The sequence below is a fragment of the Lichenostomus cassidix genome, chromosome 9 (genome assembly GCF_008360975.1).
Source record: "Lichenostomus cassidix isolate B80296 chromosome 9, HeHo_3.0, whole genome shotgun sequence".
Classification (NCBI taxonomy): Eukaryota; Metazoa; Chordata; class Aves; order Passeriformes; family Meliphagidae; genus Lichenostomus; species Lichenostomus cassidix.
This window is the reverse complement of record NC_139490.1, coordinates 22967694-22979720: the sequence shown is the minus strand read 5'-3', so window position 1 is coordinate 22979720 and position 12027 is coordinate 22967694. Positions and strand designations below refer to the sequence as shown.

Below are 12027 nucleotides of genomic sequence, written 5' to 3'. Positions count from 1 at the left end.
GACCTAAAATCAAGAAAGTCTAAGCAAAAAGATTAAACATCTCCTCTTTCTTCTCCATCCAACCCCAAAACCATTAATTTTGGAGTTTTGAAAACATTCTTTTGCTTTAAGTCCTACCAAAGTGGCCTTGAATTGCTCTGGTTTGCCACATGACCATCCCCAAGTGCCACATCCACACACCTCCCAGGGATGGGAGGGAAGGGACAGTGGCTCTCATTCAGGAGTGACTTTGCTGGCAGAAAAAGCTGCTGACACCTGGAGACCAAAGAGCATCAGCAACGCCAAGAGAAGACCCACAAAGCTCTGAGAACCTCGGGAAGAGGAGGGGAAACAGGAGCCTGGGTTGGCTGTGTCACACCAGTGTGGTAGCTCTGTCCCACCATTAGGGCCCAGGAGCAATTGGGGGGGTGAAGAGCTGAGTTTGTGTCCCACTGGGGCTGGGCAGCAAATTCCAGGCTGGATCCCAAAGATTTGCCACTCCTTTGCAGTGACATCCATGCCCCATGCTGGGCCACTGCCAGCCAGCCCAGGAAAGGAACAAATTGGCAGCATTCAGAGGAATATTCTTCATTTCCAACCATATCATTTCTGTCCTCTGGCAAAATAACCCCCCCTCAGCTTTTTAGCAGCTTTTGCATTTCATCAGGCTGAAACCAAGGTGGAAAAGGGACGAAACTGGAGACCATTTCCCTTGGAGAACTGGGGGGATTTCAGCAGCAAAGGTGCTTCGAGTGCAGATTGAGGCTCCCCCTTCTTCCCCCAGAGCTGGAGGGAAGGGATGGACCAGCAAGGATGGGTCAAGGAGCAGAAGAAAGGAGCAGGGTGTCCTGGGGATCACCAGCTCTGAGGGGGATATTCTTTCTTCCTTCAACACGCTGCCACCTCCCACCATCTCCCCTTCCCATCCAGACCTGCTTTCTCCAGCAGCTGGAGAAAAATTTTGGACGAGAGTGGCATGGGGAGGAAAAGAGAGAAAAATTCCAGCAGGTCCTTGGGCAGCAAGGGGATGGAAATGAAGGTGACTTCAAGATTTCCAAGGCAGCCAGTGTCCCTCGGTCACAGACAGAGCCAGGCAGGCAGAGGAGGGGAGACAGACACCTGTCTGGAGGTCTCTGCTTCCAGAAGTCCTCACACAGCCACCGGATTACAGGTGGTGGAGGAGAGGAATGCCTCATACCAATTAATTCCCAAAGTGTAATTAACATCTGGGCCAGCTCGGTGTGATCCCCAACTGCTAATGAAGCATGGCACTGCTTTAATTCCTGCACGCCGCACCATCTTCTCATTAAATCCAGGAGCAGGTTCCATCACATTTCCCTTAGAGGGAAAAAGGGAAAGGGAGAGAAATGGAGCAGGATTTGTCTCAATGAAATATGATAGATTAGAGTTTGCTGGATAAAGAAGGTAGGGACGGGGGGAGGGCACGGAATGGAAATTTCGTAGGTGTGCACGTGGGCATCTGGATATTCTCTCTCCCCATGACCCCCTTACACCCCATCCATCAGCCTGGGGTTGGCTTATTCCAAGCAGCAGAGCCTCTGCTCGTGTCTAACAGGCCCACCAGACACAATCTGCATGCCAATTACCAGAGCAGACCCCCTGATACTGAGAAATGGAAATTAGCTGTCAAGGAAAAACCGGCATCAGCACGGCTGGGCTTGGATTGCTGCACTCCCCACTCATCTCCACGGGCGCCCTGCTCCTTGTGCCGCCGTGGCAAGGGAGCCCCCGATGGAAAAAGTCATCTGGAATAACAATAAAATAAAAAGTGGCCATAAAAAAACCACCCAAGTAGCATTTTGTTGTTATTCGTGTCGGTTGCCAATGTTGAGGACACAATGTTCACCCAAGGGCAAGGGCCTGGAGGACAAGGAGAAGGGGGAAGAGTTGGGAAAATTGGGTTTTAAGGTGGGGAGATCAGCCGTGAAAAGGAAGGACATGAAAAAACGATACCTTAAGGGCAAACCAGATCCAGGTTTGGCTCCTCCAGTGCTCTGGGGTCGATGCACAGCAGCAGCCACAGTGCTGGAGCATCCCAAACCCACCTCAGTGCAGGCCACATGGGATGGGGACAGGTGGACATTCCCCAAAATCAGGGTGGGAGATGGTTGGAAACACTCTGGGCAGAGCACACCTACCTACGGGAGATTTTCCATCCACAGCAGGGACAGCAACAGGCTCACTGTCAAAAAAGCCAGGAGCCAGGCTGTGCTCAGCCTGCTGCCCTTGCAGAGCTTTGCCAGAAGCCAGGGGGAAAGGGGAGCTGGAGCTGGGGGCTGCTTGGTCCTGGAGAAATATTATGGGGAAAAAAATTCAGGGAAACCCAACCATATTGCTGGATCATCTGCATGCTGCTGCTCCTTGATGGAGAGGAGACTGAGGTGGGATGGAAGTTGGTGAAGATGCATCACCCTTTGGAGGAAAATCTGGAGGAAAAATCTGGAGGGGAATCTGGAGGGCAATCTTGAAAATCTGGAGGAAAAATTTGGAGGGAAATCTGGAGGAAAAATCTGGAGGGAAATCTGAAGGAAAGGGCTGGAACGGGGCAGGGGGCTAAGGGAGAGGGGTGACAGCAGGAGGAGAAGGAAGACAGAAAGGAGGAGGAGGAAGAGGAATAGGAGGAAGGCAACTCTTCAGCCCAGCTTTGTCGTCGGGGAAGTCCAGGGTGCTGGGGCTGCCCCTCTCGGTAGCCTCTTCCCATTCCCCACGAGCAGCAGCTCTCCCGGGCGGTGGCAGCCGCGTGGCTTGGCGAGCATCACTTCCCCTGCCTCCCCGCTCCGTAATAACCTCATACATCAACGGGAAGAGCCTGCGGAGCACGGCTGGGAGGGCTCTGCTCCACATCCAGCGTCATTATCCCAAAGCCCCTCGGCTCCGTGTGCAAACAGGCTGCAGGTCCCGGGGGTTCCCAGGGGGACATTGCCCTGCCATGAGTTATTCCTGCCCGGGAGGCTGTGCCTGGGACCTGCCTCACATCTGGCAGCGCTGGGCAAACTGGGATGTTCCTGGTGGCAAACTGGGCTGGCTGGGACCCCCCTGTGCTCACTGCACGTCTCAGGTGTCCAGGGAGCTCTTCCTGCCTTTCAGGATCACTCAGCAGCCACCTCCCATCCCAGAGCAGCTCCCAGGGGCTCTCACTGCCTCTGTCCCACATCCAGCCTGCTCTCCTGCTTCCAGCTGCTCGGCTCCATGCGGTGTCCAGCCCGTTTGAGCAGCTGGACCCTTTGGCTCACAGGGGACATCCTGCACGTGACACTCTGGGCTGCCAGGGTCCCCAGCATTCCCCATGGAGATGATGACTGTCCCCTCCTGCTCCAGCTGGGATTGCTGCCTGTCATCTCCACTTTTCCCAGTCCTGTCGCCCCGTGCATCACGAGAAGGACAAACTACTCCAGTCCCAGGACGTGTGCTGCCTGCTCGGGATCTCCAGGGGGACACATGGCACCGATGGAAACCTCATCCCTTCTCCCAAGCCCTCAGGAAGCAGCAACAGAGCAGACAGCGACTCCTCAGGGACATGACAGGCCCAGCCACCCACAGCCACCCCCAAAAACTGGAATCCAGGGATGTGTGGTCTCCCTGCTCCACGGGAACGGCCAAACTCTGGGGCACAAGCTCCACCTTCGGGATGGCTTTTTCCTAAAGGAGCAGCGGGCCAGAGGGGAGGGGATGGGCAAGGGGTGACAATGGGGCAGCTGGGGCTGGCGGGTGGCACTTTGCTCCGAGAAGGCTCCGCTCCGCCCCAGCTCCCCCCAGGCACAACACACAACACGCAAATCCCGGCAAGAAGCAGGACGAGGCGGAGCTGAGCGACTCAGTTGCTTTATTGGGGGGTGTGACAGCCCGGTCACAGGGCTGGCTCACTCGGAGATGCTGCGGAAGGACTGGACGGCGGGGCTGGCCGCGCCCCACTCCACGGGCTTGCGGTACTCGCCCTTGGGCAGCACGTACTGCCGGCCCCGGTAGTTGGGGTGCTCGTAGAACACCCAGACGCCCTCCAGCACCCTGGCGGCGTGCACCTCCCGCATGTGCCATTCCTCCATGATGGAGGGGCAGTCTTCGGTGGCTTCGAACATCTGCCCGCCAAAATCTCCCTTCTCAAACACCTGGATGTGGCCTCGGCCCCCGCTTGGCTGGGAACGGAAAGGGAGAGAAAATAATACAGTTTGGGTTGGAAGGGATTAATGATCATCCAATTTCTACCTCCCTGCCATGGGCAGGGACACCTTCCACTATCCCAGGTTGCTCCAAGCCCTGTCCAGCCTGGCCTTGGACACTGCCAGGGATCCAGGGGCAGCCACAGCTTCTCTGGGTGACTTCAGTGGCAACCAGAGCATCGGATGGAGGCACTGACAAGGGAGCAGAGTTTGGGCACAGCCAGACTGAAATCAGGTGCCAACCACCCCCAGCACACCAGGCCAGGGCTGAAATCTCTTGTCAGCACCCAGAAGCACAGGGGGAAGCACCTGGGGTAGATTTTAACAGATCCTCACATGCAAAGAGGGTACAGAAGCCCCGAGCCGGAGCAGGGGAGGGAGGAAGGCAAGGATAAGGCCGAGTCAGCAGCGCCGGGCTCGCTATCCCGAACGGGCTTGAACCCTTCAGCTGCTCCACTGAGCATCCGCAGAGCCAAACCCCCTCCATTCCCCGCTGCTCGGGGCAGAGAGGAGTTTCATGAGCTGCTGACCCCGGCGGGGCTGTGCTGCTGCTTCCCACCGGGATCGGCAGTGCTCCTCACCCGAAGGCACCGCGGCAGCGTCTAATCTGGGCTGCCTGGACACCTCTTCCTTCCCCTCCCTTCCTGCCAGCCCCAGCCGAGCTCTGCGGGGTCTCAGGCTCTCTCCAGGCCAGGAGGGAAAGCCAGGCGTCAGGTGGATAGGCAGGCTAAAGCTCCCACATTTCAACCTGGTGGAGGAAGAGCAGCTGGATGTGAGCTGTGCTGCTCCTACATCTCCCTCATGTTTTGGCTCCGTGCCTTAGGCCAGATCAGTGCTCTGAACAGGCTGGAAGCTCTCCCTGCCCTGTGCAAAGGGATTTAGACCCAGCTCAAACCCAGAACAGGCTCAGAGGGACGTTAGACTCCCCGGCAGAAAAGCAAAACCCCTTCTCAGCTGTGAGATGTGCTCCATGCAGTGGGAATTCACGGCTGTGTCCCAACCCACGGATCACCAGTGGCTGCCCCACTGCTAGCAAACCCTCAGCAGCAGCACCAATCCACACACTTCATCCACAATCCTAGACTGAAAGGATGCTTCTCCCCACAGGCTTCCCAAAAGGATCATTCCCTCTGTTCCTTTCTCCCCATCATCAGTTAGGAGGGGATGAGCAAGGATCCTGTGCTCTCCTGTTACCAGGAGGCACCAGGCTGCTCCAAGCATGCCCAAGGAGGGCTCCAGGCATCCCTCCCACTCCTGGGCATTCCAGAGCTGCTCCTGGGCATTCCAGGGCTGCTCCTGGGGTTGGTCTCTCTATCCCCACAGGGATTTGGTGGCACGGATTCAGTTCCCTGTATCAGAACAGAGTCCTGGCTTGCTAGAGAGGAAACTGCCCCTCATTCCAAATGTTTCTGCAAAATCTGCGTCCCACAGTTACAGGCCTTGAGCCTGTTGGGTCAGTTGGGAAAAGACACCAGGGAAAAGAAAAAGACAAGAGTCAAACCTTGGAGCAACCTGCCTGGACACTGAAATCCCTACAGGAACACAGATGAAATTACATTGCTATTCCTATGGAAACTCACCCACACCCAAAGGGATCTGCTTTTTCCCACTGCAACCCAGAGCAAGAGAGATTTACTTTCTCCCCACACCAACCACTTTGCTATTCCCAGAGCAGGGCTGTGAGGGCAAACCCCCTGCAGCCTGGAAGGTGAGCACTGCGCTTCCCCACGCGACACCCTCAAAGCAACCCCAGGAAGAGGTGACACCTACGATCTGGATGTACTTGCAGGAGCCCAGGCGGTCGTTGAGGCCCATCCAGTGGTGGTAGTCAGGGTACTCCCCGTGGGTCAGCACATACATGTTCCCTGCATAGTTGGGCCTCTCGTAGGCCACCCAGGTGCCTCCATCCACTCGGATGGAGTTGCAGCGGCTCAGGTAGGTGTGGAAGTCGGGGCAGTCGCTGTCGCACTCGTAGTAACGGCCCAGGAAGTTCTTGTCTTCATAGAAGGTGACCTGAAAGGAGCAGGGGGGGAGAATGGGGAGGTTCCTCATGCCAGCACATCTCCACGTTCCAGCCACATCACGGCAGGAAATAGCTGGAAACAGAACCCTTGAGATGTCAGAAATCATCAAGTCCAGCCATGGAATGGGACCAGCTGCAGTCAATTCAGTCTGGCTGCCACACCCTCAGCTGCCACCATTGTCCTGCCCTTCCCAGCCCTCAGTCTGTCCCAGTCCAACCCAACACTCCCTTGGTGAGGTGCCTGTCCTTTTTTCTGGCAAAACACTATCAAAACAATTCCCTCCCACCTTCTCTAGATCAGGAGTTACTAAATTATGGCCAGGGAGCTGTAAGAAGCCAATGGAATGCATGAAGCAGATTTCTGGGGACATGGGTAGGTTTGGCAGCACAGTTGGACTTGATGCCTTTAGAGGGCTTTTCCAGCCCTAATGATTCCATGATTTCCTTGATATTGACTTACCAGGTGTTTGCAGCAAGATTTTTACTGATAAGGGGGTGGAGAGGTCTCTTTCCTCCTGGGTCATGTCTTTCAGCCCTGTTCCTGCTTGAACAACCCACAACTTCCTTTCTCAAAACTCACTGCCCGAAGCTGGACATCACAAAATCTTTGCCCATGCCAGGAGAAACTAAAGGGGCATTCCATGTAACAGTTTTATGGATATCCAAGGACTGTGCAGTTGGCGTGTTCTGCTTTGGTTGTGGCAAGTGCACAAAACAGCTGACAAATTCCTGATCCATCCCCACATTTCTTTCCCAAGAGCTGCTCTATAGCCAGCCTGCTGACCCCAAAGCACTTTGTCCCTGCTTGATCACAGCCTGGCTTGAAATGATCCAGTGAGCAAATCCCATTCCTCCCACCTGAGGCATCACCCACCCAGCCAGCCATGCAGAGGAGATCCAGTTTTCTTCCAAAATCCCTTCATGGAAATATTGCTGAGCCCTAGACCAGACCAGTCCTTTCTCCAGCCCCAATTTAGATCTTCCCAGGTGACAATTACCCATCAAGAGCTGCTCTTCTCCAAGAGGATTCCCAAACCATCACGTCTATCCTGACTACATCCCTTCATTGCTCGTGACACCACATGCTCTGGAGAGAATCTTTCTGGCCACACCCAACATTCAGTGTTCCACAATCCATTTTTCCCATGGTTTTTCCATAGCTTAAGATACACCACACCTGCTGTACTTCACCTACAGTGCTTTGGCTACTGGTATCAGTGTAACCTTCCTGTTGTTAAAAATATCATTCACTGTCACTGTTTCAATCCAAATCCAGGAAACTCACTCACTTTTTATTTTAATCATTACTTTTGTGCTAAAAATTAAATAAGCCAGACTTTTCCTGGAGCTGGCTGGTTAGTGTGTCCCACCAGCCTGCCCAGGGATCTGGGGAGTCAGGCTGATCATGCCAGAGGATTCATGTTGTTCATTTTGTGTCCTGTTACTGGACATTTACTAGGATTATGCTATTTTCCTCTTCGTTTCAGGGACTGATCTCCCATCACAAAGCAGTTGGTGCACACAAAACAACCTGCCCCCCCCCAACATCCTGAGCAAGCTCTTCCCACCTTCACGCAGTGCCGGGCTGGGAATCACTCTGACCTTCCCAGTAGTGAATAAAAGCTGTGAAAGGTGAGCACTGAAATTCCCAGTCCCTGTTTTCCCACTCTTGGGCACTTAACCACACTGGCCAGGTCTTCCCAGCCACAACCTGCTGCTTTTTCCAGATCCTGCTTCTGGATCATTGTCCTTAAAGGTATCACCCAAAAGATCTGCCAGCCTAACCCAGAGGGAACATGGAAAGCTCTGCTCGCTGAGGTTTGGCAGTCATGCACCACCAGTCACCCACTCCTTGAAGCCAGTGGTCAAGGAAGCCACAACATCCCTGGAAAACCCTCCACAGGGACTTGTCTCTTCCCAGCTCAGCATTATCCTCTGGTGGGATGGCTGATCCCCCTCTCCATCCCCAAGCTCTGATCCTGTCCTGCTCCTGTACCTGCAGTGAGTATCCAACATGATGAACCCTGTCCAATGTGGATCTGTTCTCTGGGCAGAGGGATCTCTGGAAGTGTCCAAGGGCAGGCTGGATGGGGCTAAGAGCAGCCTGGGATAGTGGAAGGTGTCCCTGCCATGGACGAATTTTAAGGTCCCTTCCAACTCAAACCATTCCCAGATTCAGTGATGTTCCTTCCCCACCCAGCCTAACACAACCAAACCTGACCTTGGCAAAGCCAAAGAAATCCAGGAGCTCATTCTGCTTCTGTAGAATTATGTCCAACCAAAGTGCTGCTCCTTGGTTTAATCTCAGAATTCAAAGGATTCTGCCCACCCATTCCCCAGCACAGCCCTTCAGACACACCTTCAGCTCATTTCAGACCTTTGCTTCCCAGCTTTCCTGCATGGATTCAGGCACTGACAGAGCAGATGTTTTCACCTATAGAATAACTATAGGAGAATTCCACATTCCAATTCCAGATTTGCAGCTTTGTTTCTGTCCCTTCACTCTCAGGGAAACTGCCTTCCTTCAGCCAAACCCTCCATTAACTGTGCTCCCAGCACTCACCTGGTAACCTCCCCCTGCCCAAACCTTGCCTTTTGGGTGCTTCCAAGCCCATACCACATTTGCCAGAGCAGATCTCCCTTATGGGAATGTAAAACTCCCACTTTGGTCACCTCACCCCAGTTATCACATATTTCTTTTCAACAGCAGCTCAGCCAGAAGGAAACCCATTAAAAATATCCAGTCATGCCTTCTCTGTCAGCAGAGACCCCTTCCCAGGGCAGATCACTCCCCGGGGTTGTGAGAAGTGGTGTTTAATTCCCTACTTTGCCCTTTTCTTCTGCCCAGAATGTGCTAAAAAAGAGCATGGCATAGGGAAATAGGAGATAACTCCTCCTGGCCATCTTGCTGCCCCTCAGCAGCACATACTCCAGGAATTCCCTGGGATTCACTCCAAGGGGACACAGCTTTTAGCAGGGGAAAGGCAGAATGTGCTCAAGGCTTTCCAAGCTGAGAGGAGACTCAAGGATGGAGCAGCTGCAATTCCCCAGCACCTTTTTTAGGCACAGGTACAGAAAGCTTGCACCCCTGAGATCTGGGAGCAACCAGCACACCCTCCTGGGCTTCCCAGACCAACAGCCCAACCATTGAGAGCCGAGAGCAGAGCTGAAGGATGCAGAAAAGCCGAGACTGAATCCAGATCTTCCATGGCATCATCCAGTGCCTCCAAACCCACTGTGCTTCCAAACCCCCTTGGGTCTCACAGCCTCCACAGGCTAGAAGGGATCCAGCCCAAGAGCAAAACTGAGGTGAATCTCTTCCCACAGCCTCCTAGCAGGTGTTTGACATTCTGCAGGGGACACTGGCCCAAATCCTCACCCTCCTTTCCTTTCCCAGCTGATTCTCCCTGCCTAGTCCCAGCTCCAGTACAAGTTCTATGGGACCAGCTAGCTCAGCTCTGCTAAACCCAAGCCTGGATCCCCACCTGAGATGTCAATCCAGCTGAAGCTGAGCATCCCAACCTACCTCCTCCTCCAATTTCAGTTCATCCCTGCTGACTGCACTGAATCCCAAGGCTGGTTTGTATCCTCAGGGAACACTCTTCCCTTCAGTGCTACTCCTCCATCGCCCAGGAGTCCTTCTGTCACAGCACACCCTCTGCTCCCCCATGGAAGAGGGATGTGGCAGCTCTGCTGGTGCTGGCAGTCAGGTTCTCCCAAGGCTCCAAGGGAGCCTTCCATGAGGCTCTGCTCCACAAGTGCAGTCATTCCCTGCTGGCACAGCACCCTCCACCCCTAATCTACAAGGCATCAGAACCTGCTGATTTAGAATCACTTCAAAATGCCCCCTCACCAGCCACTGCGCTCCACTCCATCCTCTGGCAGAGCCACACCTAGAGGAACCAGCCAAAATCTGGGAAAAGGTGTGGGAGGGCTCAGCTCCAGCTTCCCTCCACGTGAGGAGGGATTTCAAGCATCTCCCCCTGCCCACACGCTGACAGAGGGGGAAGCTGTCAGCAGAACAAAGAAAACAAAGTTTCTCCGCAACTCATCCCTAAATTTTGCAATTTTAGCCAAAATCATGAATGCACTGCAAACAAACTTACCTTGGTTCCAGCTCTGGACATTTTCCGTTCCAGCCAAGCTCCCCTGTGCCGGAGGAACGTCAGCAGCTGTTACAAACAGCCAGGATCTGAGGTGCCCTTTTTATAACGGGCTTGTTTTAAACCAGACAGCCGCTTTGTCATGAGAATAGGATCCAAAAATTGAGTCAGTGATTCTGAGGCTATAGCCGATTTCCAGAAAAGCAAACAGGATTATGGAATAAAGGAAGGCTTCGCCATCCTCCCTTTGTTACCATTTGCTGAGTCAGAACACCAAAACTCTGCCAAATGCACTCAAAACACGCAGCCCCCTGCCAAGTCCGGGAGGACGGGGGGGTAGTTTGGCTGCTCCCTCCCTTCCAAGCTTGTTAAACGAGAAGGAATTCTCGTTGGCTCTGAGAGACCCACCCCATTTGTAAGGAGGGCACACGGTATTTATCAGGGAATGCTCCGAAGGATGCAGTTGAGGAATGACAAACTGCTCAGGGCAGACACCAAAGGCTTGCAAAGACCAGCTCTGCATTGAAAGCTCTCCATGGGAACATCTGTGCAGCTAGAAGGCTGCAGGTTTTCCCTGGGACACCCTCAGCTGGAGCCACACAGCTCCAAACACCTCCTGACATTGAGGGAAAGAAGGATGAGTGGCCACACCCCGCCAAAGCAAGTGATTTCACCCATCAAATGCTGCCCAGATTTCTGACTGTCTCTGCAAGTGTTCCAAACTCAACTCCAAACTCTCAGTTCAGCACCTGAGGTCGGAGCAGAGTTTTCCCTCCAGCCCTCGGATCACTGGCTTCCACAGCCACCCCCCCGCCAGCACATTATGAAAAACCACCTCTGCAGCTATTCAGTGCCCCAGCCCAAAGGCTTAGCAAGACAAAGGGACACGAATTTGGCACAGCAGCACCCGAAACACGCAGCCCCTCTTTCAAATCTGTCAGGACAAGCACTCTCGCAACAGCAGCTCTGTAAATGCAGGCAGATGGGAGAGCCTGGGGCACACACGCTCAGCAGCTGCTCCTCTTCCCATTTTAGGAGCCTTGAATCACCCAGAGCTGTTGCTCTCGCTGAGGCCACTTGGATTGATTCAGTTTTTCATGGCTGGAGATCGGAGCTCAAGCACAAGCTGGGCTCTGTCAGCAGGTTCACAGCTCAAAGCTGTGGTCACTTTGCACATCCCTCCTTTAAAAGTTGGTTAAATATAATAAACTCATCTTACATAAATAGAATTAATATAATAAACTCACCTCACCTGCCTGCCCAGGAGCCAAGGGAGACCTTCAGAGGAATTCTGAGGCTGTGCACTGCAGAGCACTGTGCCTTCCCCTCGCTCTAGCTCTTCCCAAGGCACCACCAGCTGCTGCCTCCACTCATCCATGAAATGCCTTTGCCTATTTTCCAAGCTTATTTAGGTGCTCAGCTATGAACACATATCCCCAAAACACATCCCACCAGCACAGGAGAATGGTGCTTATTCAAGCTGATAATCTTTATGAAAATTATGAGAGATAGGAATTGGGCTTGTATCAAAACCTTGTGCCAGGGCAGCCTTCAAAACCTTCAGCTCCATGGCTGAAGTTTACAGGAGTTTTACTTTCAGCCTGGCAGGATTTACATTCTTTTTTTGCCATGCTTCCCTCATAAATTAGCACTTTCTCTCTCTGCCAGGTTTCCATTTCATTAAGATTAAAGATGCTGTGTCCCTCCAACACCCACTGTACAGGTAAAACCCCTTCCCATGTGC

The 12027-nt window shown here is 53.4% G+C and overlaps 1 protein-coding gene across 2 annotated transcripts; it reads right to left on the bottom strand.

Annotated features, from left to right (window-relative positions):
* Positions 1-3806: 3806 nt before the first annotated feature.
* CRYGS (crystallin gamma S) lies at positions 3807-11916 on the bottom strand. 2 transcript variants are annotated; one of them, XM_085069942.1, is made up of 3 exons: positions 10287-11916; positions 5928-6170; positions 3807-4133 (listed from the first exon to the last, which is right to left on the bottom strand). In XM_085069942.1, exons 1-3 carry the CDS (start codon positions 10305-10307, stop codon positions 3861-3863), a joined length of 537 nt encoding a protein of 178 aa, XP_084926068.1. In that variant the 5' UTR covers positions 10308-11916; the 3' UTR covers positions 3807-3860. The 2 variants fall into 2 exon arrangements, with proteins under 2 accessions (XP_084926068.1, XP_084926067.1); XM_085069941.1 differs by lacking the exon at positions 10287-11916 and having other exon boundaries at positions 5928-10243.
* Positions 11917-12027: the final 111 nt, after the last annotated feature.

Excerpts from the sequence above, each read along its gene's own strand:
- CRYGS (XM_085069941.1), bottom strand. The coding sequence starts at position 6,287 with ATGATTTCTGACATCTCAAGGGTTCTGTTTCCAGCTATTTCCTGCCGT. Across the intron at positions 4,134-5,927 it reads CCTGCAAGTACATCCAGATC|CCAAGCGGGGGCCGAGGCCA; the intron begins GTAGGTGTCACC and ends TTCCGTTCCCAG.